The sequence below is a fragment of the Oryctolagus cuniculus genome, chromosome 19 (assembly GCF_051225735.1).
Source record: "Oryctolagus cuniculus isolate XC-2025 breed Fujian yellow rabbit chromosome 19, ASM5122573v1, whole genome shotgun sequence".
Lineage (NCBI taxonomy): Eukaryota > Metazoa > Chordata > Mammalia > Lagomorpha > Leporidae > Oryctolagus > Oryctolagus cuniculus.
In genome coordinates, this window is record NC_142885.1 from 53,206,265 (window position 1) to 53,217,192 (window position 10,928).

Genomic DNA, 10,928 nt, shown 5'->3' on the forward strand with positions numbered 1-10,928 from the left:
ATCCTGGGTCGGCGTAGCCATGGCGGCTCGTGTCCTTTCCTCCTGTGTCCGCCGCCTGTCCGCGGCCTTCTCCCCGCTGCCCCGCGTCCCCGCGCTGGCCTCGGTCCGGCCTCTCGGCACCGTCTTGTGTTCCGCAGGGACCCGGACGAGACTCGGGGCTCTGCAGCCGGCCTCGGTGCTCGTGCAGGTGACTCGTGGTGACTTTGATGGGGCTTAGCAGGGGTCAGGGATCGGGGGGCAGGGACCGGGCCGCGCCGGTGCGGGCAGGGGTGAGGCGGGGGACGCCGGGGTTGCTCCGCAGACCCGTCCTGGGGGGCCGGGTGACCCCTGACCACGGGCGAGAGGAGGAGCTTCGCCTAGTGTTGGGGCAGGACTGGTCTTCTAACCCGCTGAGCGCCAGTCCGAGCCGCTATGCCCGGGTGCCAGCCTCTCCCTCGCGGAGCGCGGCCGAGGTGCGTGTGCAGGTGACGTGGGCGGAGCTCCTGGTGCGGTGCCGGCTCGGCCTCCGACACGCCGGCCGCCTCTGCTTTCCCGGGGAATACAGGGTGCAAAGGGGAGGCCTCCCCGGTCTCCAGACGCCTCCAGAGCGGTTCCCTCCCAGAGTTCCTGCCTTCATTTCTCGCGGCGGCACCCTTCACCCATTCCTGGAAGACCGGGAACCAGGTGGCACGTAGCCTGTTTAACCTTGGGCGAGTGTGCAGCTCCGCGGTTGTCAGCCCTAGCTGCACATTCAGGTCGCCTGGGGAACTTAACGCGGATTGCTTCCTGGAGCTTGCCGGCTATGCTGTGGTTCGCAGGGTCACCTTCAAGTTGAGGGTTCAAAGGGCAGTGCGTGGGTGGGGGCTGCTGAGTGGTCCCTGAGAAGGATTTCAAGGTAAGGCTAAAGTGGCGAGTTCTCAGGCACCAACTCTCAGACTTGGTTGTGCCTGCCTGTCACGTGGGTTACAACGCAGATTTGAATTCAGCAGGGCTGAGAAGGGGCCCGGGAGTTCTCCTTGGATGGGCTCCCCGGGGTCCTGCCGGTGGTGGCCTGGGCCCACACTTTGCATCACACGGTGCCTGAAGATGTCCCCATGTCTCTGCCTGCTTGACCTAGGCGGCAGCAGGCCCGTTGTGTCTGTTTGCAGAGTGGTTCAGAGTTCATTCAGAGATGGGGGCCAGGACTTGGGCTGGCTGTGGAGGGGTGCAGAAGACAGAGGTGAGCGCTTGTCTTCATTGGACACCTGCAGCCTTTATTGTGAACTGGCCAGCCCTGCCCTGTGCTGCTCTTCCTTCCCTACGCTGTTGCAAAGCTGCTCTCCCTTGGTGTGTCTCCTCTCTGCTGCTACCTGGGGGGCACTTTTTCTAACCTTTTTTTTTTTTTTTTAAGATTTATTTATTTATTTGAGACGCAGAGTTACAGAGAGAGGGAGAGACAGAGAGGTCTTCCTTCCAATGGTTCACTCCCCAGATGGCTGCAATGGCCAGAGCTGGTCAATCCAGAGCCAGGAGCCTCCTCTGGATCTTTCTGGAGCTTCCTGTCAGTCTCCCATGTGCGGGCAGGGGCCCAAGCACTCAGGCCACCTTCTACTGCTTTCCCAGGCCATCAGGCAGAAGTGGAGCAGCCAGGATCGAATGGGCACGCATACTGGATGCTGGTGGGATGCTGGTGCTGCAGGCAGATGCCTGACCTACTACGCCCCAGCGGTGGCCCCACCTTTCTAACCCTTCAGTGTTCCTGTGTCTCAGGCTTTTGTGCCACACACACAGTCCACGTGTGGTCTCTTCTCGTGGTTTCTGTTACTATATGTCCCAAGTCTCCAGCAGTTTTCATCTCGTCTGGACTATTGCTCATTCTGCCTGTTTCCTGCTGTCAAAATTTCCCTCTATGCTTGGGGCCGGCGCTGTGGCACTGTAGGCTTTCCTCTGTGGCGCCTACATCCCATGCGAGTGCCAGTTCCAGTCCCGGCTGCTCCTCTTCTGATCCAGCTCCCTGCTAATGGCCTGGGAAAGCAGAAGATGGCCCAAGTGCTTGGGACCCTGCACCCACGTAGGAAACTCAGAAGCAGCTCCTGACTTTGGATTGGCCCAGCTCCAGTTGTTGTGCCCATTTGGCGATTGAACCAGCGGATAGAAGACCTCTCTCTCTGTTTCTCCCTCTCTGTAACTCTGCCTCTCAAGTAAATAAATCTTTAAAAAAAAATTACTACACTCACTCAAGAGCAACTAGCTATTTATTTACATCCTAATTTTGCCCTTTTACTCCAAAAAAGGAGCTAAGGCAGCTTTCCTGGGTATAAAAATACAAAATATAAGACAGAAGGTAAGAAAAAAGAAAAACAAGGGCAGTAGCTTAACACAGAACTTGGATGTGTTAACGCTGGGTCCAGGCAGGCCGCAGGTCTGAACTTGCTGGCACCTCGAGGACAAGGAGCATTTTCTAGCAGTTCTGCAGGGCATGGCTCTAAGGAGCAGACAGAGCACTTGCGCAGGACCAGCTTGGCCGTGCCAGCTGCAGGTTGAACATCCCTAATCCATCTGAAATGCTCCCGAAAGCTGGGCCATGACCAGGCGCCCGTATGGGATGCTGGCAACGCAGGTGGCGCCATGCCGCAGCTGCAGCCCCTCTCGTGGAATTATTAAGCGTGGATCTTGGGGAAGGCCGGTTCACACCTAAAACAAGCCATGTGGGCTGCTGGCAGGGGCTCGCCCGTTCTGTAGCCTCCCCTTCTAGCTGAGACCTAGCAGGAAGAAGACCCTCCAAAGGCGATGCAGTGGAGCCCGCAGTGGGGCAGTTCACCTGCTCTGCCTCAGTTTCCTCATTGTGTATCTCCCAGAAGGAGGTGTATGCCAGTGCATAGGGCAGCCCCATAGCCGAGCTTAGTAAGAAGTCAGTAAAGAGCCAAAAGGAGGCCTGAGAGGGAAGGAGTGGCATCAGGTGTTTGGGGGGACACTGGCCGGTCATGGTCGTCATGGCCCTACTAGGTAACCCCAAGTGGCACTCCTCAACAAGTTCATGAAACGCATGTTGGTAAAATACTATGCATGGATTTCAGACACTTTTGGACCAGTGTAAACTTATTTTTTTAATTCCGTGAACCTTTTGAAGAATCCTCAAATGTACCAGGTTTTTTTTTCTTTTTTAAATCCTTTTTTTTTTTTTTCAAAGATTTATTTATTTATTCGAGGTAGTTACAGAAAGAGAGGTCTTCCATTCCCTCGTTCACTCCCCAAATGGCCACAATGGCTGGAGCTGGGCCTATCGGGAGCCAGGAGCCAGGAGGGGTCTCCTACGTGGATGCAGAGGTCCAACATCCTCCACCGCTTTCCCAAGCCATTAGCAGGGCTCGGAAGGGAGCAACCGGGACTGGAACTGGTGCCGCAGGTGGAGGCTGGGCCCACTGCGCCACCGCGCCGGCCCTGGAGGCACCAGCTTTCTAAGCCCGCCGTGTCTTGTGGTGCCTCACAACAGTCCCCATTTTGCAGATAAGAAAACTGAGGCACAGAGAGGTTAAGTCACCCTCCCAGGTGCAAGCAGCCTAGTTCTAGGCTCTGAGCCCGAGCCCACTGCACCTCCCTGCCTCTTGCTGACCCCTCTGCTGTGTCCCACTTCAGGTGGAATGTGCCCAGGGCACTGCTGGGGACGATGCTGACACCTAGTGGGCCACGTGGGCAGCGTGCGCAGGAACTCCTCGCCAGCACCCTCCTTCCCCCGTGAACCCAGTGGCCGGCCTCCCCTTTTCTCTCTGGCTCCTCACCACTGAATCTGCCATCTTTCTTTCTTTCTTTCTTTTTTTTAAGATTGATTTATTCATTTATTGGAAAGGCAGAGAGAGAGAGGTCTTCCATCCAATGGTTCACTCCCCAATTAGCCACAACAGGCGGAGCTGTGCTGATCCAAAGCCAGGAGCCAGGAACTTCTTCTGGATCTCCCACACAGGACTTGGGCCATCTTCTGCTGCTTTCCCAGGCCACAGCAGGGAGCTGGATCGGAAGTGGAGCAGCTGGGACTAGAACCAGCACTCATATGGGATGCCCGCATTTCAGGCCATGGCGTTAACCCGCTGTGCCACAGCACCGGCCCTGACTGCCACGTTTCTTGAATACTGGCAGGGGCTGTGTCCCACTGCAGACTTCTGTCATTACCGCCGTCAGCTCGTGTGTTCTCCCTCCTCCTCTCCGGACTTCTCTGCGTCTTCCTTTTATCAGTCACTTGGAAACCTTTTCCAGGCTGTTGATGAGCGGGCCTAGTGAGGAGCCCCTCTCCCAGCTCTCAGCCTGTGCTGTCCTCGGAACGGAGACCAGAAATGGAGGCCGAGGAAAGGCACTCTGCACCCCTGAGAATACTCCTTTTCTTTTTAATATTTATTTTTTATTTGAAAGGCAGAGTAATGGAGAGATGGAAATCGAGAGATCTTTGATCCGCTGGTTCACTGCCCAAGTGGCTGCAGCAGCAGAGTCAGGAATTGAACCGAGGCTCTCTGAAACGGGACGTGGGTGTCTGAACCCTCTGGGCTAATAAACACCTGCTCCTAAGTTTATCTTTTAATTCCATTTTTCCCATGAGCTTTCTGAGTACCCTGTGTGTCTGCCTTGGCATCAAACCCTCTGCAGTGTGTGCTGGGGCTCGTTGCACGTTTGGTGAGTGAAATCCGGACAGTTGAACATCAAACACCTGTGCCATGGCAGCGGTCAGACAGGCTTGCGTTCTGGCCGGGGAGCACCAGGGAAGCCTGCCCCAAAGGGAAACAGGTTGCAATGTGATGGCCACCAGGCTCCCCATCGCCCCTCGGGCTGGTGACCAGCTCCAGTGGCCAGGGCCCAGGTCACTGTAATCGCTGCTGGAGCCAGAGTGGGCGGTCCTCACGGTTTGCCACCACAGCTCTTCCATGTGGGTTACTGCGTGGCTCGGGGCTGCCGGGGAAAGGTGGCAGTGCTTTGTGGATGCCGATGATGTCGTGAGGAGACTGGGGATTTGCTGCAGGACGAACTGGGTATCAGAGGGGTCCTTACTCTGGGAGGAAGGGAGGCCCAGGTGATGCTGCAGAACTGGACCAGCGACTTGGACTGTCCCAGTGGCCTGTGGAATCTAGGAGGCTGGTTCCGTAACCCCCAGAATATCTTTGTGCAAGACATCGGTAGGTGTGTGCATGTATGTGGCGGCGTTTCAGATTCAAGGACAAACGTTTCCTTCCTGCTCTTGCCCTAGGTGCCAGGGAGTGTTACACAGCTGTGCCGCCAGTACAGCGATGCGCCCCCTCTGACACTGGAGGGGATCAGGGACCGCGTTCTTTACGTCTTGAAACTCTACGACAAGATTGACCCAGAGAAGGTAATCAGCTTGTTTTCTGTTGGCGCACCAAAGCACGTGGCATGAGATTGAAACTGTCCAAGAGGATGTTTGAAGCCCCAGCCACCGAATTCCCCTTCTGGGAAACAGCTTCCAAGATGGGCAAGCTGTGGGAGACGTGTGCTCACACGGTATCTTACACGTGGTCATGCATGTCTCCCGCCCGCCAGGGAAAGTCCGAGTGCTGGTACACTGTTGTGCTTTGCCCTTTTTTTTTTTTTTTTTTTTTTTTGGATTTATTTATTTATTTGAAAGTCAGAGTTACATGGAGAGAGGAGAGGCAGAGAGAGAGATAGAGAGGTCTTCCATCCACTGGTTCACTCCCCAGCTGACTGCAATGGCCAGAGATGCGCCGATCTGAAGCCAGGAGCTAGGAACTTCTTCCAGGTCTCCCACGCGGGTGCAGGGGCCCAAGGACATGGGCCATCTTTCACTGCTTTCCCAGGCCATAGCAGGGAGCTGGATTGGAAGTGGAGCAGTCGGGACTCAAACTGGCACCCATATGGGATGGCCGGCGCTTCAGGCCAGGGCATTAACCTGCTGAGCCACAGTGCCAGCCCCTGTGGTTTGGTTTTGTAACTTAACTCCTAGAGGAGCTTCCTTTAAGAAATTCCCTTTGGGGGCAGGCATTTGGGTTGGTGGTTAAGCCACTGGTTAGGACACCCACAGAGCACACTGGCTCCAGCTGCTGATGGTAGCTTCCTGCTAATGTGACCCCTGGAAGGCAGTGGCATGGCTCAAGTAGTTGGGTTCTTGCCACCCATGTTCCTTGGCTTCTGGCTTCAGCAATCCTGGCTTGCTGTAGGCATTTGGGGAGTGGGTAGGCGCTCTCTTTGTTCTCTCAAATTTTAAAAATTAAAAAACTAAAATTCCTGGGTATATGCATTCGACACAGTTGTTAAGATGCCACTTGACATATCCGTATTCCAAATCAGAGTGCCTGGGGTCAAGTCCAGCTGTGCTTCTGATCCATCTTCCTGCTCTAGTACTTGGGTCCCTGCCACCCACACGAGAGACCCCAAGTGAGTTAGGTTTCTGGCTTTGGCCTGGCCCAGCCTCAGCTTTTGCAGGCATTTGGTAAGTGAACCAACCAGCAGATGGAAGATAGCTGTTTCTGGCTGGCTGGCTCTGTCTTGATCCATCTTTCAAATAAAATGAAAAATAAAATCCCCTCTTGGGGCAGACATGTGGCCCAGCGACTGTGCTGCTGCTGGGGACACCTGAATCTCGGTTGGTGTCATTTCAAGTCCCAGCTGCCCTGCTTCCGATCCAGCTTTGGGCTAGTGCACATCCTGGAGGGCAGCAGATGATCGCTCAAGTACACGGTGCCTGGGCTAGCTTTGGGGCACAGCACGTTAAGCCATCACCACGTGTGATGCCCGCAGCCCGTGTTCGAGTGCCGAGTCATTCCCAGCTTCTGATTCTGATTCTGCCTAATGTGCCTTTTTTTTTTTTTTTTTTAAGATTTTATTTATTTATATATTTGAGAGGCAGAGTTATAGACAGTGAAAGGTCCTCCGTCACTGGTTCACTCCCCAAATGGCCGCAACGGCCAGAGCTGCGCCCATCCGAAACCAGGAGTCAGGAGCTTCCTCCAGTATCCCACATGGGTGCAGGGGCCCAAGGACTTGGGCCATCTTCTACTGCTTTCCCAGGCCACAGCAGAGAGCTGGATCGGAAGAGGAGCAGCCGGGATCAGAACCGGTGCTTATATGGGATGCCGGCGCTTCAGGCCGGGGCTTTAACCCACTGCACCACAGTGCTAGCCCCTTGCCTAATGTGCCTTTGGATGGCAGTAAAGATGGCCTGGTACTTGGCTCTAGTACTTGAGCCCCTGCTACCCCTGTGGGAGACCCAGATGCAGTTCTAGGCTCCTGGTTTCAGCCTGATCCAGCCCGAGCTGTTGTGGGCATTTGGGGGGGTGAACCAGTGGGTGGAAGATCTCTCTCTGTCTCCCTCTCTGCTTTTCAGATAGAAATGAAATAAAGATTTTGAAATAGTCTGTCTTCATTAATTGAACATGCTGCATGGGTTTGCTAGTTTTTGATGTGGGAGCGCTTTTGCTTTTGTTTTAGAGACAGACAGACTTCCCATCTGCTGGTTTAGTCCCCAGATACCTGCAGCAGCCAGGGCTGCAGCTGTGAGCTGAGCATGAGGTCCAGGTCTCCCGTGGGGGGCCAGGAGCCCAGTCACCTGAGGGATAACCTGCTACCTACCAGGGTCTGCATTTACAGGAAGCCGGCGTCAGAAGCCAGAGCCAGGACTCAGACCCGGTGCTGTGGTTAGGCCCACAAGGTGAAACACCTGCCCCACAGTGGCTGCTGAGGGGAGCACTGGCACTTCCAGGGTGTGGGTGGTTTTCAGGAAGGCAGCGAGGAAGCCAGCTCTGGCAGGGCTCACCCAGGGCGGTTATCAGAGAGCGCAACAACACGGAAGTGAAGTCCTTTCCATTACACGTGTCGTCGGCCACTTGGAAACGCAGCTCCTAAGATGACAACTGTGCAGGTGCACCATGTACGTCCCAGCCCTGCTCTTATGTACACATACAGGCGTCAGCTATGGCCTGCATGTGAAAAACAGCCTTCTGTATAATGATTAAGTGGCATTGATGAAGTGGCATTAAGTCTGCTAAATTTTGTCTTTGGTGTTCTTTTCTTGCAGCTCTCGGTAAATTCCCATTTTATGAAAGACCTGGGCTTAGACAGTTTGGACCAAGTGGAGATTATCATGGCCATGGAAGACGAATTTGGTAACACACACAGGCTTGGTCTTGGATCTGCACGCTGTGCTTCTTGATTTAGGTGGATTAAATCGGAAGCAATGCTGGGAGTAGGAATCATACTGACAGAAACAGCAAAATAGCATTCACCTTCCCCCAGTCAGCCACCATCTCCTTACCCTTAGGTGAAATAAATGCCGGGAAGAGTGCATTTATTTATTCAGACAGCATTTAGTGCAGGCCTGGCTGTGAGCCCTGGCTGGTACCCAGTGCGAATGACCAGAGAGGGCCTGGGGACTTGTGGGACCTAGATTCTTAGCCTGCCGCACCAAAATGCCAGCCCCAGGACTTAGATTCTTAAGATGGGATTCCAAGAGGCCCACCTGTAGAGGTGGTGGTGACACCTTAGCCCGCTTCGAGAACGAGGTGGGAGGAACGGTGTAGTGAGGACGAGACACACATAGCCCTCAGGCCTCGGCTTCCTGTAACGCCTCCTGTGCACGCTCCACGTTCTCTGGAGAGACTGTTTGTTGTGCACATGAGACCTTGGAAAGCTCTCTTCTGGGTGAGCTGCAGGAGCAGGAAGCCCAGGCCGTCTGTGCCGCCCTGCTGAGAAGACTTGGTTCAGAGAACCCCACCTGCGGGTGGGCTGAGCTGTGTATGAGCCCGCGCAACTGACGGCATCTCAGAGCCCTGTCCTCAGCCGTGAAGTGGGGAGGCCACAGTAAAACATCAGGGCTGGGACTGCTGTGAAAATGAGCAGTGCTATGTACAGTGCTTAGCTCGGCATCTGGCCCAAAGAAGGCGCTTCCTAAATGTTAACTCTGAAATCTCAGCCATTCCTCAAAAGGAAGGCAGAATGATACACGTTCCGACACGGGTGAACCTTGAGAAAGTGAAAACAGCCACAGAAGCCCATGTATTTATTTATTTATTTATAGCTTTTATTTATTTACTTGAGAGGCAGAGTCACAGTGAGAGAGAGAAACAGAGAAAAGTCTTCCATCCACTGGTTCACTCCCCAAATGGCTGCAACAGCCAGAGCTGGGCTAATCCGAAGCCAGGGGCCTGGAGCTTCCTCCGGGTCTCCCACACGGGTGCAGGGGCCCAAGGCCTTGGGCCATCCTCTACTGCTTTCCCAGGCCATAGCAGAGAGCTGGGTTGGAAGAGGAGCAGCCAGGGCTAGAACTGGCACCCATGTGGGATGCCGGCACGACTTTACCTGCTGCGCCACAAAGCCGGCCCCAAAGCCCATATATGTTAAGGTTCGGTTTCTGTGCAGTGTCCTGAAGAGGCAAATCCTCAGGGACAGGAAGCAGCGGTGCTGCTGGGCTCATGCAGATGCTCTGTAATTCCCAGGGATGGGCGCCCCGCCTGTGCCTGTTAAAGCCCACTGCAGTGTGTCCTTTAGCAGGAGGGGTTTTTCAGGAGAATCCTGTCCCACAGAACAACTGCCACACGCAGCCTGGCGCTCGTGCTGTCTCGCAGCTAAGTGGCTTACAAGTAAATGGGATCAGCGTTGCTGGAACCTGTGATAAACCTCAAGGGCCAGGGGCTTTCATCTCTGGAGGCTTTGCTTCTTCAGCACTCACACGTGGTTGTACGTTTTTCTTCTAGGGTTCGAAATCCCTGATATAGATGCAGAAAAGCTAATGTGTCCACAAGAAATAGTAGATTACATTGCAGATAAGAAGGATGTCTATGAATAAAATGGCAGGTAAGTGACGGAATTATGTTCTTCCATATAATTAACCCGTGGCTCTTCAATAACGCAAGACCCAAGAAGAAGTGGAAAAAATGGAGGTGCCTGCCACAGATGCAGGCCCTTCCAGTTACCTGGCTCCTGCAGAGGGGGTGAGAGCCCCTCCTTCCCAGACACACACCCTTGATTCTCAGCCCTCCTCCTGGGGGCAGTCGTGTACAGACTACCCGAGTGCCGTGCTGGCTTGCCCACGGCCCACCCAGGTGCTAGCGAGGGAGGCGGGGGTGACAGGGAGAGCCTGCCCAGCCTATTAGTGAGAGAACCGTGCTGGCTTGCCCACGGCCACCCAGATGCTAGCGAGGGAGGTGGGGTGACAGGGAGAGCCCGCTCAGCCTACTAGCAAGGGAGGCAGGGTGGCTGGCCCACAGCCTGCCCAGCCTGCTTGCGAGGCAGCCGGGTGACGGAGAGCCTCGTGGGCTGGCCCACCAGGTTTATTCCCACCTCTGCCACAGTCTGTGAGCCTGGCACTCAGGCAGGGGGCTTCACTCTGCGAGTGCCCTCAAGTATACATGGGGATGATGACAGGACCTACCTGGGGCTTTGTGGCGGCAGACCGAGCAGCACGTGTCTGCTGTCATCTGTGCCTGGTGTAAGCAAACCTCCCCATCAGTAGTAGCTGCGGTTTCCGAGGCCTGGCTTTACCTGCCCCGCACTGAGCACCTGCGGGAGGCAGTGGTGGGTAACGGTACCCCAGAGAGCACCGCTGACCTCTCCTTGTCTTCGCCAGAGCCTGTCCTCGCCCGGGGAGCACCTGCGAGATCGCCGCGAGGCTCTGCAAGTGGGAAGGCGTGCTGGTAGCTCGCTGGCCTCGACAGTCATTCTGTCGGACTTGTATTTAAGTTGTGTAAGTGTTTTGCCCTGTGGAAATAAACCTATAAAGCCAACATTTTCTGTCTTCAGTTTTTCAGTGAGGTCTCTAAAGGCTGCTGCCAGTGCTTAGTATTAGTAACGGTTGGGCTGCTGTGCCCTTGGCATTAACCTGTGTCAAACACTTAGCTTTTCCCACAGTGTGCTTGAAATAACTTTCTCTCCCCATCCTTCAGTGTAAGGAATGAATGCATTCAGGATTAAAGGACTTTGGGCTTCAAAAAAATGATGTTTTTGGTTTCCATCAGCTA

The 10,928-nt window shown here is 54.7% G+C and overlaps 1 protein-coding gene across 1 annotated transcript; it reads left to right on the plus strand.

Annotated features, from left to right (window-relative positions):
* Nucleotides 1-10,694, plus strand: NDUFAB1 (NADH:ubiquinone oxidoreductase subunit AB1). Its single transcript, XM_002711824.6, has 5 exons — nt 1-187; nt 5,189-5,311; nt 7,991-8,078; nt 9,666-9,765; nt 10,538-10,694. The coding sequence occupies exons 1-4, from the start codon at nt 20-22 to the stop codon at nt 9,755-9,757; spliced, it is 471 nt and encodes a 156-aa protein (XP_002711870.1). The 5' UTR covers nt 1-19; the 3' UTR covers nt 9,758-9,765; nt 10,538-10,694.
* Nucleotides 10,695-10,928: the final 234 nt, after the last annotated feature.

Coding starts and splice junctions, on each gene's coding strand:
- NDUFAB1 (XM_002711824.6), top strand. CDS start 20: ATGGCGGCTCGTGTCCTTTCCTCCTGTGTCCGCCGCCTGTCCGCGGCC. Junction 188..5,188: donor CGGCCTCGGTGCTCGTGCAG/GTGACTCGTGGT, acceptor CTCTTGCCCTAG/GTGCCAGGGAGTGTTACACA. Junction 8,079..9,665: donor GGCCATGGAAGACGAATTTG/GTAACACACACA, acceptor TTTTTCTTCTAG/GGTTCGAAATCCCTGATATA.